At 48.7% G+C, this 18311-nt stretch overlaps 1 protein-coding gene across 1 annotated transcript in view; it reads left to right on the forward strand.

Annotated features, from left to right (window-relative positions):
* The window catches only part of RPH3AL (rabphilin 3A-like (without C2 domains)), a 140948-nt gene that overhangs the window by 84451 nt on the left and 38186 nt on the right, over positions 1-18311 (forward strand). Inside the window, 1 exon segment of the mRNA XM_006863450.1 lies at positions 2147-2321. Coding sequence (XP_006863512.1) covers positions 2147-2321 — 175 coding nt within the window.

Raw genomic sequence — 18311 nt, forward strand, 5'->3', positions numbered from 1 at the left:
TGAACTATCTGTCGCCCTACTGGACAGCACTGTGCACATGAAAGGCCCTGCAGTGTGGAACTTGGTGTCACCCAGTCTGGTCCTGGTGTGGCGCTGCAGGATAATGCTCTGGACCGCAAGGTCAGTTTGAGCTGCAAGGTTGAATAAATCTAAACTTTGGAGCATTAAAAAATAATGGGACTATTGCATAAGCAGGAGCCCTGGTGTGGCTCTGTGGGCTAATACACTGGGCTGCAAAGTCAGTTTGAACCACAGTGTCGGTAATTCAAACTTACCAGCCACTCCTCAGAAACCCTATACAGGGCCGCTATGAGTCAGAACCGACTCGACAGCACTTAACAACAACAACAGTGCTTCCCAAGCATACAGATCACGGAACGCGCTCTATTCTCTTCTGTTGGCCTGGCCCCTGTTAGCACTCCACACACAAACCTACTGCTGTAACACAGAGAAGCTTCAGAATTGGGAACCACTGTCCTTGAAGAACCAGGGCAGATTTTTAATTCTTCCACTGGTTGTCAGAAGAAGGGTGGCAGAGATTGTCATGAGTGCTCCGTGCCCTGCACAGGGTGGTTGGAGTCTTACATTCAATCTTGTATCCCACCTATTGGTCAGGGAGTTGCTGGGTGACAGACCCAGGCTCCAACCTAGGGTGTCTGCTCTGACACACCATGATTTACTCTTCTCTGAAAAGGGCCTGTCATTCCTCCATGAACACCCCCTTCCTCCTGACTAAATACTCTTAATATATTTCCTTTATCAGAAAAGAGATTAAAGCCCTAGTGGATTTTTTTTAAGGAGGCATTAAGGGTTCAGGGACCTGATCTCAGCTCCTCCTCTGAATTCTAATCTGTAGCTTCCCTGAGATGTGAGTCCTCTCTGCCCCAGAGGCTCTCGGGAAGAGCTTTCCAGGACAGCAGAGTGTCCCCAGCTGCTTCTCCTTGGCCTCACCTGCTCTGCCTCAGGCTCTGAAGCAAAGGGGCAGCAGGAAGAACACATCTGTTGAGCACCTGCTGGAGTACTTGGGTTGTGCTGTGCTCTTTACGACTCTCTTGGCAGCCCTGTTGTGCCAGCTTTGTAATCATGCTTCACTGATGAGGAAACTCAGACTTAGAGAGAGGCCCAAAGCCACACAGGGAGCACCTGTGGAAGTAGCTGTGGACAACCTTGTACCCAGGGAAGAGGACAGGGAGTGGGGGAGCTTGAACAGCCGTGTGGGGTGTCTCCTGCCCCGTCAGCCCTGTGCCAGGACTTGCCTAGCCTTCAGGGGTGCCCATCTCACCAGGGCCCCCCATTCCTACATCATTTCCAAGGGGAAGCCATAAAGGAACTCTTTGCACCCCACCAGCTCTGAGAGGCCCTATGGGACTGTGGGGTTAAGAGGGGCTCCAGGAATGCCCTGGTTTTGAGGAGGGCAGGACTGAGGCTGGAAAGTGGCCATGTCTTTGGGTGATAAGACTGAGCCTGAAGCTTTGTGGCTACTCCTGGGGCCCACCTCCAAGAGACAGTGACAAATGTAACCTCAGCAGAATCCAGAGATGTTATTCTCAAGAGGGAAGCTAGGGCCTGGGTCCCATACTTGACTGGGCAGTAGGTAGGGAGATTGGATTTTCACTGAGGGTGAGTGGACTGCTCTGTGTATCCCAGGCGGCATCAGGCCATGAGAGGAGGTGCAGTGAAGGCTGTGGCTCCTCACAAGCTGGCCCGTTAGAACCCCACAGACTGCCCTGTGGCCCTGGAGTTCTCCAGCAGAGACTTGTGGGGACTGGGATGTGCGTGGGGTTTGATTAGGCATCTCAGAATTCTGAGTTTTAGAGACCAAAGGTGGTGACCATGCACAGAGGACAGGGCTTTGCACACATTACCCCATTGGGACTTCGGTTTGCCAGAGAGACAAGAGAACATAGGGTTTTCTTTAAAGTAGGTGTGGAAATTCAAGGGACTTTGCTTTTTGGAAGTCCTTGGAAGGCGGTGGCAGAAGACAAAACTCCCATCCCTCGTGGTGTTTCACAGATTTTGCTCTCCTGTCTCCCATCGCGGGGAGAGAGGACCCAACATATGACAGGAGGGGAGACCTGGCCTGCACATAGTATGCAGAGGGCTCCTTGCAGCCTGTGCTCAAAGCAGATGTCTTCCCTCCTCCTAGGTCTGGAAGAGATCGGGAGCCTGGTTCTACAAAGGGCTTCCCAAGTATATCCTGCCCCTGAAGACTCCTGGCCGGGCTGATGACCCCCACTTCCGACCTATGCTGGTGGAACCAGCTGAGCGAGAACCCAGAAGCACTGAGACCAGTCACCTCTACACCTGGGCCCGAGGAAGAGGTAAGTCAAGTTCCCCGTGCGGTGTTTAGGTTCTCGGCTAGCCAGAAGCACCACAGGCACAAGGCCACACCCACCACAATCTCTGCGTGGCTCATACGGATGAGCTCTGCTCTGTGGTCTCAGTTTCCCATCTGTGCACAAGCAGACGGCTTGGACCTTCAAAGTGGCTACTGTTGACTCTGTGCTGAGATGCATGGGAGAGTCTGTTTGGACAGATGCACAAATGAGCACTAACTTGTGGCAGGGAATGTTGTGTGGAACCCTAGAGTATTTGCAGAAATATGTTGATTGAGGTTTTTTAGCAAAATCTGCTAATGCGTCTCTCCGAAGCAGGCCTGTAACATCTCTTCCTGTGCTTGTCTTGTGTCTCCATAAGGGAGGACTCTGGCATCCCTGTTGCTATGAGAAACGTGACTTAGCTGCCGCTTGTTGTGTGGTGGCTGCATTGATGTGGGTGTGTCCAAGTGGGCACTGGTCATGAAACTGCCTGGTTTCTAGGTGGTCCTCTTTTGCATGTTTGCATGTGTTTATGGTTTTATTCTCAAAGCCCCTGATCTTCCAGCAGGCCCAAGAAGTAGACAGTAGGTGTTTAATAAGTCCTCCTAGCTGGGCGCTGGAGGATAAGCACTGGACAGCGAACCGCAAAGTTGGCAGTTCAAACCCCCCAGCCACTCCTCAGAAATCCTGTACAGCGTCACTGTGAATTGATTCTTACACTCAGTGACACTTAACAGCAGCTTTATAGACTAAAGGAGCCTTGAGGACATAGTGGGCTATAAACCACGAGGCTGACAGTTCAAATCCACCAGCCACTCCACAGGAGAAAGATGAAGTCCTCTCCTTCTGTAAAGATTTCCAGCCTCAGCACCGCTCTGGGAGCAGCTCTCCTAGCTGCTGTAGGGCTGCTGTGAGTCACCATCAGCTCAGCTCAATGGCAGGGAGTCTTTATAAGTCAAAAGCCCGGGCTTAGGAAGAAAAGGAATTTACTCAGCTGGTGCACAACAGAGCTAGAGCCAAAAGTCAAAAGGGCTCACTCTCTGGGATCCAGGTCCTTCTGCCCTGAAGTGTTCCCAGTCCTCGTGGTCTAAGAGACAGAGGCAACCAGAGAAGTGAGGGGCTCAGTGATGTTCTGCTTCTCAGGGGCTTCCCACCGTCTTGGTCTTTGGTTTATGACTGAGTGCCTAACTGTTTTTATATGATTTGAGGTCCCCCCTGCCTTGTTACCAAAGGAATACATGATTATTATAAAAGATTAGAACGTTGTGAAGCAGTATCATGTAGAAAGTACAAATCCCCTGTAAAGCAAACCTTCAGACATAACGGGCATCAATAGCTGGCGTCTGATCTCCAGGTCTGGTTTCCTCGCCTCCCTCAGGTTATTTCACAGTAGCCTTTCCTCGCCGATTCGCCTGTATTCTGTTCAAATTCCATCACATTCACTGCCACAGACAAGGATCCATAGGGACTAGATTGCAGGCGCAGCAGGGAGGGGAGCAGGCTTGATTTGGACACTGGCTCGCAGGAGACTCTGTGGCTGGCCAGCCCTGGGAGGGAGCCAGCCCAGAGAACAAGGGATTATTGGGAGGCAGAGGAAATGACCCCCTTTTTTATGCTATCCTTTTTCTGCCCTCCGAACTAGGGCTTTCTCTTAGCTGATTCCTGGCAGGATGCGTCCCAGCATCTCCAACAGGAGGAAGAGATGTGGCAGTAGAAAGAGATGCTCCACACATACATGCGCACACATGTACACACTACACATGCGTGCACATGCACACCAGGTGTTGACAAGTCACCTCCAACTCTTGGTGACCCACCTGTGTCAGAGTAGAGCTGTGATGCCTGGGGTTTTCAATGGCTGCTTTTCAGAAGTAGATTACCAGGCCTTTCTTGCGAGGTACTTTGGGTGGAATCAAAATCTCCAGCTTTTCAGTTAGCAGTAAAGTTGAAAATCGTTTGTTCTACCCAGGGACTCTTGAGTGGAAGGCACCATCAGATTTAGGATGTTCCCTCAGGTGAGTAGAGGAGAAAGACCCTGGGGCCTTAGCCCTGGTGGCTGGGCCAGGCATCCACCTTCAGGAGCTCTACTGCCCCATCAACTCCATCATCAGCACAGTGCACATGCGCCCTGAGGAGGAGCAGCGCCTCCACCACCTCCTTAGCCCTACACACATAGATGCCCTTGTCATTAGATAAGCGAGCTGGCCCAGCTGGCCTGGACTCAGCACCATTTATTCACAGTCTGCTCTGGGGCCAGTGAAACGAGCAGAGGGGCTCCCTCATGTGAATTCGTTCTCCACCCCGGCTGCCATAGCCCTGTGATGACCTGCATTTCACTGCCTGGGAGCTGGCCACCCAGACAGATGACCTGAGGAAGTCTGAAAGCCCCATCTGGCTGCAGAGGCTCAAGAGGTATCTGACCTGCCCAGAGCGGAAGGTGCACCTGGATGGGGAGGGTGAGATGGGTAGGACTTAAGCCTGTGCACAGGAAGAACTTGTGGATACACAGGAGGCATCACTTAGAAAACAGGAGGGGAGCCAGAGCTGTGCCATGCTGCAGAGGCCTAAGTTCTGCAGAGAAGAGGCTAGACTCCAGAGAACCCCAGACAGGCCGGTTGTTTCTTTAATGCAACCTGGGTGACTTACTGCCCCCTCTCTCATTAGCCTGTGTAGAAGCCAGGCTCTGTCCTTTCTGATTGAGTTGGGGGGCCCCTGGCCCTCCCTTACCTGGCTGTGTTCTCACAGAGACAACACAGGGTGGGCATGGGATGAGCCAGTTGGGAAGATCCTGAGCCTGGGTCAGAGGCGGGTGGTCTGCACTATGGTGACCCTTCTCTGTGGTGGTTCACATGGCCTTATGGTGAAGTCCATTGGGGAGCCTCCCGACAACCAGTAGGCCAGAAAAGACTTACCTGGGAGGCTGATCTACAAACCAGCCTCAGGAGAATGTGTTAGCCTGTCATACAGGGCTAACCTAGAAAAGCTCCAAACACGGAGGCTCAGAGAGCATCATCCTGTTCAGTAAACGGTGGGTGTTATGCATTGGGAACATTTCCCGGATCTCACCTTTGCGTCTTTTCTTATGATAAGCTGATTTATATCCTTTGATGATACTAAAACCAGTAATCATACATTGAATATCTTCCGTGAGTTCTGTGAATGGCTCCAGTGAGTTAATGAACCCAAGGACAGTGTCCTTGTAATGAATCAGGGCTGACCTAGCCCCAGGTGGCTAATGACAGGGAGAGGAGAGTGCTGTGTGGGCAGCTGGGGTCAGAAATGATGGTGACATGGGAGTGTAGGAATAAGATTGAGCTCCACCTTCTGAGTTGGACTCTCTCCCCATCCCCACCTCTCCACAAGCTTTATACCCTGGCTCCCTCTCCTCTCAACCCTTGGACTCAAACACCTATGTCTCCAACCCTTCCTCCCCATCCCAGCCCACTCCATTTCCTTTCGCATGCCCTATTGGAAGAGAGAGGGTAATCAATAAGTACAAGCCAAGAACTTTTTAATCTACAGAGAACAATCAAGTAAAATGTATTGATGTTTCTGAGGCAGATTCTTTTTCTTCCATCTTTAAATTTTCTTTGTTAATTTTTAATTACGATTCAAAGATGTGTAAAAAGTAAAAACCCCTTCTGCATGCCGTCTCCAAACCTCTTTTTTTCATTCTCTCTGTAGTCACAGGTAGGAGATGGGTTTTTGTGGCTTTTCTTGCTTTGGGTTTAAACAACAGCACAACAAAGCCTCTTACTCATTACTCTGCAGCTTAGCTTCCTTTGGGGGCTTAAAGGAACATCATGAGCAACCCTCCAGGTCAATAAATAGAGACTTGATTCCTTTTAATGACTGGATAAAGTCCCATAGTATATACTACATTGTGATTCAATTACAGGAGTCCTGGTGTGGTGCTCGAGGATAAGCACGGGACCACAAGTTGGTTTAAACTGCAAGGTCGGCAGTTCGAACCCACCAGCTACTCCTTGGAAAGCCTATACAGGGTTGCTGTGAGTCAGAGCCGACTCCACAGCATTTAATAACAACATTGATGACAATTCAGATTGTTCCCAGGCTTTGACTACCACAAGCAATACTGACAAGGACTGATACACTTTACAGCACCGAGCAACTGTAGAAACATTATGCTAACTGAAAGAAACCAGACACAAAAGACCACCTATTATGTGATTCCTTTTATATAAAATTCCAGAGCAGACAGGAAGTGGACTGGTTTTCAGGGGTGGGGTCAGGGAGAATGGGAGTTGACTGCTCATTAATGGGGGTTGCTTTTTGGGATGATGACAGCGTTCTGGAATTGGGGAGTGGTGATGGTTGTACAACCTAGAGAATATACTAACAAGTACTGAGTTATGGGCATTCAAAGGGTAAATGTTACATTATAGGAAGTATATAGCAACAGAAAACAAGTTCATAAGATGTTTTTTAATAGCAAGGGTAAGGGGAAATTGCCTCTCTAGATTTTAAGTTTGTATTATGATTCCGACTCAGCATGACCCTATAGGACAAAGTTGAACTGCTTCATAGGGTTTCTGAGGCTGTAAATGTTTCACAGAGCAGTCAGCCTCATCTTTCTCCCTACGAGTGCCTGGTGGGGTCAAACTGCTAGCCTCACCTAGCACTCACTTCATTAGGCCACCAGTGCACCTTATATAAAGCTGTCAAGCTCAATAAATTCAGTGTCATATTGAATAGATGAGTGGAATGGAATAGAGAAAGACTAGAAATGAGGAGGTAGGGAGGCTGAACATAGAAGTGGGTTTATATCTCAGTGGGTACCTTTGTTGTTGTGTTGTTGTTAAGTGTTGTTGAGTGGGTTCTGACTCATATCAACCCTGTATAGCGTTTCCAAGGAGTAGCTGGTGGGTTCAAACTGCCAACCTTGTGCTTAGCAGTCCAGTGCTTATCCTACAGCACCACACCAGGAGTTATTAAATAAAACCTGCTATGTTCCTGGTGTGGCATTTTAGGATAAGCACTAGAATACTAACCATAAGATCAGTGGTTCATCCACCAGCCGCTCCTTGCAAGCCATATACAGGGTCACTATGAGTCAGAACCAACTCAATGGCATTTAACAACATTAGATTTCCATCCAGGAGACCCTCTCTTCCCTGCATATTTAGAAACATGTTGCAGATAGATTAAAGGTCTAAATGCTAAATATACCACAATGAAAACAGGAAAAGATTAGGAGCAATGTTTCCTTCTGTTGTCTTAAGGAGAGCTGGTGGCTGTTCTGGCACTTGGAGGACAGGTAAGCTGTCACCTGAGTTTGCTGCTCTCTCATTCCTCAGCACACTGGGTGTCCATTTTGACCAAGGATTTGTCTGCAGACCCCTTGGTGAGTTCCAGGCAGATTTGCACACAGCGTGACCATCATTTGTTTCCCCAAGAGGAACTAGAGAACATCAGGATTTATGGATGTTCTCTTGTGGTGACTGGCCCCAGGGTCTGCCTAGCTGCCCCTGGAGTCCACCCTCCCAGGATCCAGACAGGGCAAGTGCTCTATTCTACTTCTTCTAGCAGATTGCTGCAAGTTGATGCCACAATAGAGTCAGCTTTTGCGCTTCTGCACACTGCCTTGTCTCTTTGCTCCCCTGTGAAATGTAATGTATAAATGATGGAACCAGTACTCAGTGCTTTTGTGTCTTGATCCCTTTAGAGTTGGTCCCACCTCTTCTGCAGCCTTTTTCCTTCTGAGCTCAATTTTGCTTTGGGTAAGGGTGGGAAAGGCACCATATTAGTTTGGCATATATAAGTAATGAAAGAGAACATTTTCTTTCTTGTATAATAAGTTTAGTGGAAGGCAGGTACAACTTTAGTTCAACAGCTTAGTAATGCCAGGAGAGATGTCTTTACAATTCTTCATCTTTCCCTCGTGGTCACAAAATGGCTGCCACAGTTCTAGCCATCACTATTTAAAAAGGAAGAAAAATAAAAGAGGAAAGGGTCGCACCCAAAGACTTCCACTTATAACATGCTGACCCAAACAATGTCCCATGACCACTCTAACTGCAAAGGAGGCCTTTTGTTTCTGTAGCCTTGTCAACAGAAACAGGAAAGAGAGAGGAGAGCACTAGAGGTTCCGTCATACCAGTTACAGAGCTAATTTCTTAGAGCGCTGAACTGATCTGAATGAAGTCATTTTGTGTGCACATCATTCCCAGAATTTTGTGGCTCTCCACCTGCAAAGTCAAGGATATTGAACATGGTGTGGCTTATTTGTTCTTCTGCCTCCAGGGCTGTAATGGTGAGGCAGTGCCCCTCTGTGATGTGTCTTTTCCACCCTTTCTTGGCTGTGGGTTGAGCACCTAAAACCAGAGCTATGGAACCCTGAGTGTCGAGTCCACGCAGGTGGTCAGAGGGTTCTTTATAATGTGCAGGGGGTGGTTTTATTCAGATAGGATCCTGCCTGATTGTTGGGGCTCCTGGAAGCTGTATTCTGGATAAGTGAGGCATTGCTATGTTTACCTCTTTCTGGGCGCCTGGGGCCAGATGAGGCAAAGGGACCAGCCATCTGGAGCTTTTGTCACAGTCCTGTGGCCCAGCCAGATTGATAGTGTTGTTAGCTGCCACCAAGGCAGACTGGAACTCATGGTCCCTCCATGCCCAGCGGAAGAAAATGCTGCCCAATCCTGCACCATTCCCGTGGTTGGCTTCAGATCAGACCATTGGGGTCCTTCGGGTTTTCAGTGGCAGCTTATGGAAGCAGAACATCAGAACTTTCTTCCTGGAATCGCCGCTGAAACCTGCTAAGCATCATAGCAACACACAAGCCTCCATTGAAAGACAGGTGGTGGCTACACAAGAGGGGCAGTGGTCAGGAATCGAACTTGGTTCTCCCACATGAGAGGTGAGAATTCTGCCCCAGAACCACACTACCTCATCTGGCCTTTCCACTTTGCCCTCTGCCCCAGGCCCACTCACAGTATACAAATACCCATTTCCTCCCTTCCCAGCCCTTCTGAGAAAACAGAGAAACCTTATTAGCTGAAAAGCCCCCAGCTGGGGGTCCAGGTGTGGCACTGTAGGCTCAGCACTGGATTGCTAACTGTAACGTCAGCGGTTCAAATCCACCAGCTGCTCCACAGAAACCTTATACAGGGTCACTATGAGTCCAAACTGATTCAGCGTCACTTAAGAACAACAAGAAAGGTATAGGAAGAGTCTCAACCTCCCCATAACTGGAGGGACAATTCATTTTCCCTCCTCTACTGAGCTCCAGGGCCACAGGATCTTCCTAAGAACCTCCATGGTCTTCCTCCGACCTCTCACTCCCAGTCGCAGCCCTGAGCAAAATGCAGGCTTGCTGAACCCACAGAAGCAGAATTACACACTGGCTAACTTCAGGGTCTATTCCAGAAAACTGCCTTAAGGTTTTGGATTTGTTCCAGTTGGGTAGTTTTAAGAAAAATCATTTTATTAACACTTCTCTGGTTCACTAGACTTTAAAGAATTAAAAAAAAATTTTTTTTTTAAGTCCTAGACTGGTTCCGTGAGTAGCCCCAGTGAACAGCTAGCTTCAGGGTTCTGTTTGGGTTAAACAGGTGTGTACGGTCCTCTCTTGTCTGCTCCAGCTCAGACTGCAAGTGTTGACCTGGGGCCAGCCCTTCCCCAATGACACCCCCAGCTAACCTGCTGCCCCCACGCCACCATCTGTGTTCTCTGGAGACGCAAGCACGGTGCTGCCTGAGCCAGGACACTGTGTGACTGAGTCACGGTCATTATCTCATTTGATGCTCAGAGCAGCCTATGGGGCAGTCATGGACATGAAATTGATTCTCATGACAGATGAGGAATGGGGAGAGTATGCCCAAGGTCATGTAGCCACGTGGACCTGGCTCCTAGGCTCCTCCCCTTCATGAGCAAAGCACAGAGTGAAGGGGTTGCCCAAATGCCCCCACATGTCACCTCCTTCATCTCTGACTGCTCAGAGAGATTGGGCTTTAGGAATACAGACACTGAGGCTGGCTCCAGTAAAGGGGTGGTGCCAGGCTGTTGAGGAGGGTCTCCTTGTCTTCAGCCTTCATTGCTCTGTGAGTACAAACAGTGAGTTTGTACCCCTACACCACCACCACCCCCACCACCACCACCCCCTTGTCTGCTTGTGAGGCCCCAGGGGGTAGGGGAGATGTCAATTGCCTGCTGCTTCTGCCTGGAGAACTCACCACTCTTCTCCTCAGCCCCAGGCTTGCAGTCTCAGTGCCTGCCTTCCACTCTGAGGCCTCTCATAGAGGAAGCCACTGCCCAAGTCATTTCTGTTCAGTCTGCCCCTTTTGCATTGACACAATGCATTGAGTTTCTTTGCCGGAAGTGGAGCTGGGGCCGGGCCAAGGGAATGTTTGTGTCTCTATCTTATTAGCCATCCAGCCAACCTCAGAATTAGGTGTTTTATACCTGACAGATAGTGAGCTCCCTGTCACTGGGAGCATTCAAGCAGAGGCCAGGTATTATAGAGGGGGTCCTGTTATTCCGAAACTGGCAGAAGCTCACTATGTGCACTAAGCAAGTAGCAGCGTTGGGTACATCCCACCTTGGTTGCTAACTGCATGATAAGAGTCAGCATGAATCCAGTCTCCCCTTCTTCCCACTTCTCCATCATCATCATCAGCCACCTAGACAGCACTCTCTCTCCTACCCTAGCCACCGGGACTGGGTCAGAGCCCAAAGTTAAATGGGTGCCATCTTTCAGACCAGTTGCCCATGGAGCACGTCTGAAACCCTAGCCACCTAGAGCCAGGTCACCTCACAGGAATCCTTTCTTCAAACACCAGCCCCTGCTGGCTCTGTCTTAATAGGCTCATTAATTCACGGAAAGGACTCACAGAAGCTATACGTATGACTATGGCTTTATTCCAACCAAAAAAGATAACAAATGAAAAAAAGACACATAGAATGAGGTCTGGGAGTCGTCCCAGTGTGGAACTTCCATGTCCCTCTGTGCATGGTCACCAACCAGGAAGGTGTTGAGCTCTTAACAACCTCCTCCATGGCCATGAGAGATTACGTCATGCCTCCTGGTCCCTCTTAGTCTAGTCAGCCCCCACTTATTAGCTTCAGCTATGGCCAGCTCTCAGGAACCCAGGATAAAGACCACACTGCAAAGCGATCTCATATCTCGTAATACCTGTCCAGAGTTATGCCCCATGTTGTGAACAGGGCTGGGAGGGTCCATTCCTCAATCCAAAATAAAGCCACATGACCCACACAAGCTTTGAACCCGCAACCTCTTCTCGTTAGCACAGAACAGCAGCCGACTGAGCTAATAAGTAGTTCCATGGCAGCCGTTTTTCCATCAAACGCATATGCGTTTCCTGACTTCTTAACACAGCATGCTATTTATACCAGTAGATTCATTCATTCTTAATGAGCCGCGGTTGTGGATTGTAAAATGTTTTATTTCGCATCGGATTGCTCACTGCCCAGAGCCAGCTGTTGCTATGCCACCTTCCTTCTTCTCTGTTTCTGAGAAATTAGGGTTTTGGAAGCTCCTCGGCTAGCACAGCTGCCCCCTCCCCACCTTCCACCTTCAGTATTTCCCCAGCCCCTCTGGACTTGCCATTTCTATCATGTTGGCTGGGGGGTAGTAAATGCAGCCTTGAGAGCAGCTGGGGGCGTGTGTTGGGCACAGAGAGGCCAAGCCTGCTGGAGCTTGGGGAAAGAGGCAGAGCAGAGCTAGAGAACTTCCCTGTTAGGAGGCAAACTCCATCTGTCCTTGGAGGCTTGGACATTTGCCGGTGTTACAGTTCACAAACAGAGGGAGCAGTGACCCATTCCAGTTCACTGTTTTGAATTCATTATCAACTTCTTCAAATGTAGTGAATCTTCATTTTTAAAAATGGAATTCTGGCTTCTTTTTTAAAACTCAGAAGGTCTGCTAACACCGCCCCTTCCCTGGAAAATTGTACACAGACTGGGAGAAAGTGAGGTTGTCCACTCCTATGAAGATTTACAGTCATAGAAACCCTACCTAGGGTCGCTATCAGTTGGAATCAACTCATTGGCAGTGGGATTTGGTCTAGGTTTCCATTCTCTAGTTTGCCACAGTCCCCACTCTTCCCTATTGTCTATCACACTCTATCAGGGTTATTAGGAAGGAGAGGAGAGCATTATGATAACCACGTCCCTCTGAAAAATAATAGGGACACATGTTCCCAGAAAAGTGGGTGCAGGCACACCTCTGCGGAAGTGAAGGATTCTCTTAGCCAGCCCATTTCACTCTCTGACTTTCCACCTGGCCACTGGATAACAGGGCCCTGGCCATGTCACATCTTAGATTCCCACTCCTCAGCCTTAGCCCACAATCCCTGCCCATGGTGGCTCAGTGCTCTGCTGTGAGCATGGAGGCAGCCCACCATCATAACCTCAAGAGCCTTGCCAAGAAGGATTTAGGGGCCAACCCTTGAGGGACTCATGTGTTTTAATGGGGAATTCATGGGAGAAAGCCTTAATCTGGGGGAGTCCCTTGTCCTCTCTGGGCCTTAGTTTCCCATTGAATGGAATGGAATAGGAAATCAAGATAGGAATAAGACTTGAATAGAAAGTTTCTTCTGTGCTGAAGGAATTCGGGTCCGTGGGTAGACAGTGGCCAGTAAACAGCTCCCATATCACACCCTGACACTGCACAAGCTTGAAAGACCAGCCCCATTTCTGTGTTAGCTCCCCTTTCTCAGCCCCCAAGTCCTGAAATGCCATCAACCCACCCTGGTGTACCCCCAACATCTGGTACCTCCAACTGCCCTTGAGATCAGCGCACACTAAGTGCTTATGAACTGAGTCCTCCCTTCAAAGTCCTAAACTCATGACTGACCGCTACTTATGCGTAATTATCACCTTCCCTGTTTCCATTCATTTTACTCCCTACATGACTCCTATCCTGGGGAGCTGAAAGTACCTGGGTTTTTGTTGGTTTTTTTTTTTTTTTTTTTTTTTCAGTCTAAAAATAATAGAAACCACCACATAGCCACAGAGAGACACAGGAGCCAGAAAGACAGACTTAGGAGAGAGGCTGCCTTTGACACACACCCACATGAGAGTAGCTGTTTGTCCCAGCACAGCTTCATTAAAGCTTTTGACTCAGGTCTTCATGGGGTAGATCGGCTGTTTGGTTCAAGAAAATAAACAAACCAAAAAAGTTTAAATGTTATTTACTAAATTTTTATTGTACAAAAATTTTTGAAATTGCAGGAAAAGTTGAAGTCCCTTTAATTACCTCCTCGTGTTCTGATTCCCTCCTCATTAATTTGGCCTGCACTCACCTTGTTGTTATCAGAAGCATAGAGTCAGTTCTAACCCATAGCAACCCTGCATAGAGTTTCCAAGGAGCAGTTGGTAAGCTTGAACTGCCAACCCTGCAGTTCAAACCAGTGTTGCAGTTCAGCACATTATCCCACAGTGCCACACCGGGAGTCCCTGTCCTCACCTAGACCTCAATTTAGGCATTGTCAGTTTCATGAGGCTTTAAATTTTTATGGGAGCAGAAAGCTTTATCTTCTTCTGAGGAGCAGCTGGTGGATTCAAACTGCTGACCTTGCAGTAGGCAGCTCAACTTGTAACCCACTGCAGTCCCAGGACTCCTTATTTATGCATTTACACGCATTCAAATGCATGTAGGAAACTAGTGATATTCAGGCATTTTTAAATCGATGCCAACAACAACTTTATGTGGTTCAGCCCAATATGCCGAAATAATGTATTGCGAGGGAGGTACCTAAGTTAGGTATCATTCTGCAAGTTGGATTTCTGACACAATAAGTTTTGAAGACTTTTCCATGTCCACACCAGCATAGGTAGCACTATCTCAGGGTTTTAAACCACCGTGTAGTATTCCATAATGGGAATGTCATTAGCTGCATCTCGTCAACTCCAACTCATGGTGACCTTAATGAACGAAAGAGCAAGATGTGGCTCAATCCTGCATAATCTTCATGATTGCCAGTATATTCAAGTTCATTGCTGTAGATATTGTGCCAATTCATCTCGCCAAGGGGGCTGCCTCACTCTCAAAGGCCCACTGCTTTATCTCTTCTGATGTCAGGTTCAAAGCAAATGAGTCAGACAGTTCCGGTTAAGACCTGTAAGGTTCTCATTGACTCATTTTCAGAACTAGATCACCAAGCCTTTCTTCCTAGTCTTTCTCAGTCTGGAAGCTCTGCTGAAGCCTATCCACCCTGGGTGGCCCTGCTGCTATTTGAAATGCCAATGACATCACTTTAAGCATCTGTTAAGATCTATCAAAGGAGCTCTGGTAGCGTAGTGGTTATGCATCAGGCTGCTAACCTCAAGGTCAGCAGTTCAAAACTACCAACAGTTTCGGGGGGAAAAGATGAGGCTTTCTGCTCCTATAAAGATTTACAGCCTTGGAAACCCTATGCAAGGTCTCTATGAGTCAGAACCGACTCTATGGCACCCCCCCACCCACCCCCCCACCAGGATCTATAAAGTTCGCATTAACTAATTTTCAGAACCAGATCACCAGGCCTTTCTTCCTAGTCTGTCTTAGTCTGGAAGCTCTACTAAACCCTGTCCACTATGAGTGACCCTGCTAGTATTAAAAATACCAGTGATGTCACTTTTAACATCACAGCAACACATAAGCCACCACAGTACGACAAACTGATGGGTTGTGGGTAGTTAAGTGCCATCAAGTCGGTTCCGACTCATAGCAACCCTCAACAGGATTTCTAAGGAGCAGCTGGTGGGTTTGAACTGCCAACCTTGAGGTTAACAGTCCAATGCTTATACTACAGTGCCACACTCCAGTGGATAATGTGGGTTGTTGTTAAGTGTCATCTAGTCAGTTCCACCTCATAGCGTTCCTGTATAGAGTTTCCGAGGAGCGGCTGGTGAATTTGAACCACCAACCTTGTGGTTCAGACTGACCTTGCGATCCAGTATTTATCTGGCAACACCCCACCAGGACTCCAGCTAAGTTAGCTTCCTTCCTTCCTATCGACAGACATTTAGATGGTTTCTAGTTGTTCACTATTACACAATTAGATCAAGATCCTTACACAGGTCTCTTTGTACACACTCACCAAATTCAGATCATAGTTTAAAAAAAACCCTCATGTTCAGAATGCCCACACTGGGACTCCCTGCATCAGATCATCAACTGAGGGTCTCATGGTGCTAACAAAGATTGGGGGCTAGTCACCGAGTATCTCCTACTTGAAACTTTTTTCACAGTTCTTGCAGAGCTGGGGTGGTCTACCTACGATCCTGGTGTTGGCGCAGCCTTGCCCACAATGCCATCAAACAGTTCCCACTAGAATGAAAGTTGGGGTTCAAGGCTCCACGAGTCAGAGTCAATCTGGTGGCCACTGGTTTGTGTCTTGGGGCCAGAAGACAGGACCCAACTTGTAGCTGAGACCAGATACAATACTGTTTGTGGGTGTTCATGGGCCAGGAGGTGGGAATGGATAGGGCACAGTCCCATCCCCACCAGGGACACAAGGAAATGATAAAGCTGGTTGTTCTGAGTGCAGGGCAGTCTGCGTGGGTACGGCTCCTGAGGTCTGAGCCTCAGACCCTGGGAAACATGCTCTTTTTATTGCTCAGAAAACCCTTCTCAGTCCAGGGAGCCCAGATGACAGCTCAAGGTTGGTCCTGAAGTTAGGGTTTATGCTGCTGACTGTTGAAGAACATGCCTGGAACTATGGTCTAAACATAAATGGACTAGTATTCAGTCATAAAGTGGAATGAAATACTGATAATATACTGCAATGTGAAAAATCTTGCAAACATTATGCTAAGTAAAAGCAGCCACACACAAAAGGCTATATATTATACAATTCCATTTCTATGAAATATCCAGAGTAGGCAAATCCATGGAGACAGGCAGTCCATTAGCGGTTGCCAGAGGATGGGAACGGGGGAGAGGGGGAGATCAGAGGTGGGGAATTACTACTAATAGGTATGCGGTTTCTTTTGGGGGGAGTGATAAAAATATTCTGAAATTAAATAGCAGTAATGATTGCTCAATCTTGTGGAATACTAAAAATCACTGAATTATACACATTAAGAGAGTGAATTTTTTTTTTTAAAGCATGCCTGGCACAGTGACCTTGTGAAGCTACAGACAGTGAGTTAGGAAGAAGAGCGGTGTGGCCAGGCAAGAGGCTGGAGGCCCATGTGAGAACTTGGAGCCAATATCTTGCACCCACAGAATCTGGGGAGAAAATGTGCCTAGAGCCACCTCTTGTCAGTCAGAAAATCACGTCCTCTTCCCAATTCGTTATTTCATAGGAAATGCAGGGCTTGGCACATCGTCACCACTTGGTAAATGGTGTGGCCATCATTGCTCTTGTCGTATATAACCTCTCACAGCCTCCATTGTCTCATCTGTAACATAGAAGCAACATGACCTTGAAAGGTTGTTGCCAAGTTGAAAAGTCATCCTCGTACCCAGCCGTGGAAGTGGCCAGGGCTGCACCAGGAGTGTGATGTGGCTCCGGCGTATGGTATGTGTGGAACCCATTCCTGCCGAGGGTCTGTGGAGGATGCCTGGGCTAGGTCACAGTGCTGAGGGACGCAATTGGCAGCATCTCCAGAAAAAGTCCCAGATGCTGGGTGACCCGTCACCACCACCAGGCTTAATTAGTGTCTCCAACGTGCATCCAGTGGTATCTGGGGTCACAGGCCTGTAACACTTCCCAAGTCTGCTTGCCTTCTCTACGTGTTCCTAGTTAAACCCCAACATCTGAGTACAGGGCTTCTGGTCCCAGCATAGCCCTGACCTTCCACTTCTAGAATGTGTGTCCCCCCAGAAGTCCTGACGCCAGTTGGTCAACCCAGTGCAGCCCTTGAGTCCTGATTGTGGCTCCCACTAGCCAATGGGAAGTTGAAAGTCATTCCACCCTCACCCTTCCATGAAGGCATGGAGCAGGGGAGTGCTAAGCTCTCTCCACTATGGGTCTAAGTGAGGCAATCTTCCCTTCTCAGGTTCAGTGATGAATGGGTACCCGGTACCTGCAGGTGGAAGGGGCAGGCTGCAGCCTCAGTGCTGAGGGGCCAAATAAAAACAGCAACTGAAGCAGCTGCAGGTTACACGGTTGCTGCCTTCAGGCGCCAAGCTAGGTACTGTGCATCCACTGTTTCATGTGATCCCTCAATGACCCTGTGATGGGACACTATTGTCCCCATTCACAGATGGGTAAACTAAGGCATGGAGAAGTCAGATGGCTCGCGCTGTGACCTCTGTGTGAAGAGGAAGAGAACTCCCTCAGCCCTTAGGAAGCTATGCCCTTCCCTGCCACGTCTTGTGTGACTGGGTTTAGAAGAGAAGCACACACACACTCATTTTGTCTTTACCCTTGAGGTCCCCAGTTACACAAAACACTAGCTGAATATCAGTGGGTCTAAATGAAGGGATTCCAGAACAGAAGTTTTGAACTTTCATGAGCGCTATTAACCACCACCACACCCACTGTGCCCTCACCCCACCCACTTAGCCCTCCTCCCTGTCCTGGGCGTCCTTACTGACTGGGAGATTTATTTCCCTGGAGCTGCGCCACAGAGTTCAGGGGCACGGCTGTCACCTCTAATTTGTCCAAACTCTGACAGCCTCAGGGGATTGGTCCACTCCAGCTGCAAGGTGAAGTCTTGGGGCTCCTTGCCCCCACCCCACCATGTGAGCTGAAATGGGAAGCAGAGCCCAGCTACCACCCAGAGCCAATGTCTGCCTTAGTTCCGCAGGCCTGTCCAAAAGCCTATCATGTGCCGGACCTGGGTGGGAAACAGCAGCTGCCTCCAGCTGCTCACCTGTCTCCCCTTGTGAAGTTACAACTTCATTCCGCCCATTCTAGATTTCATGGCCATTGAGATCAGGTGAGGTGAGTAAGTCTGGGCTCACTGCCCTGTCTGATTCCAACAAAACCCAGGGATACAACAGTGTTGGCCCAGCTCCACAGCTCTCACTAGGGCCTCCTGCCCATCACAGTGGACACCAGCCATGTAGCTGGAGCTGAG

Source organism: Chrysochloris asiatica, unplaced genomic scaffold (genome assembly GCF_000296735.1).
Source record: "Chrysochloris asiatica unplaced genomic scaffold, ChrAsi1.0 scaffold00054, whole genome shotgun sequence".
NCBI lineage: Eukaryota > Metazoa > Chordata > Mammalia > Afrosoricida > Chrysochloridae > Chrysochloris > Chrysochloris asiatica.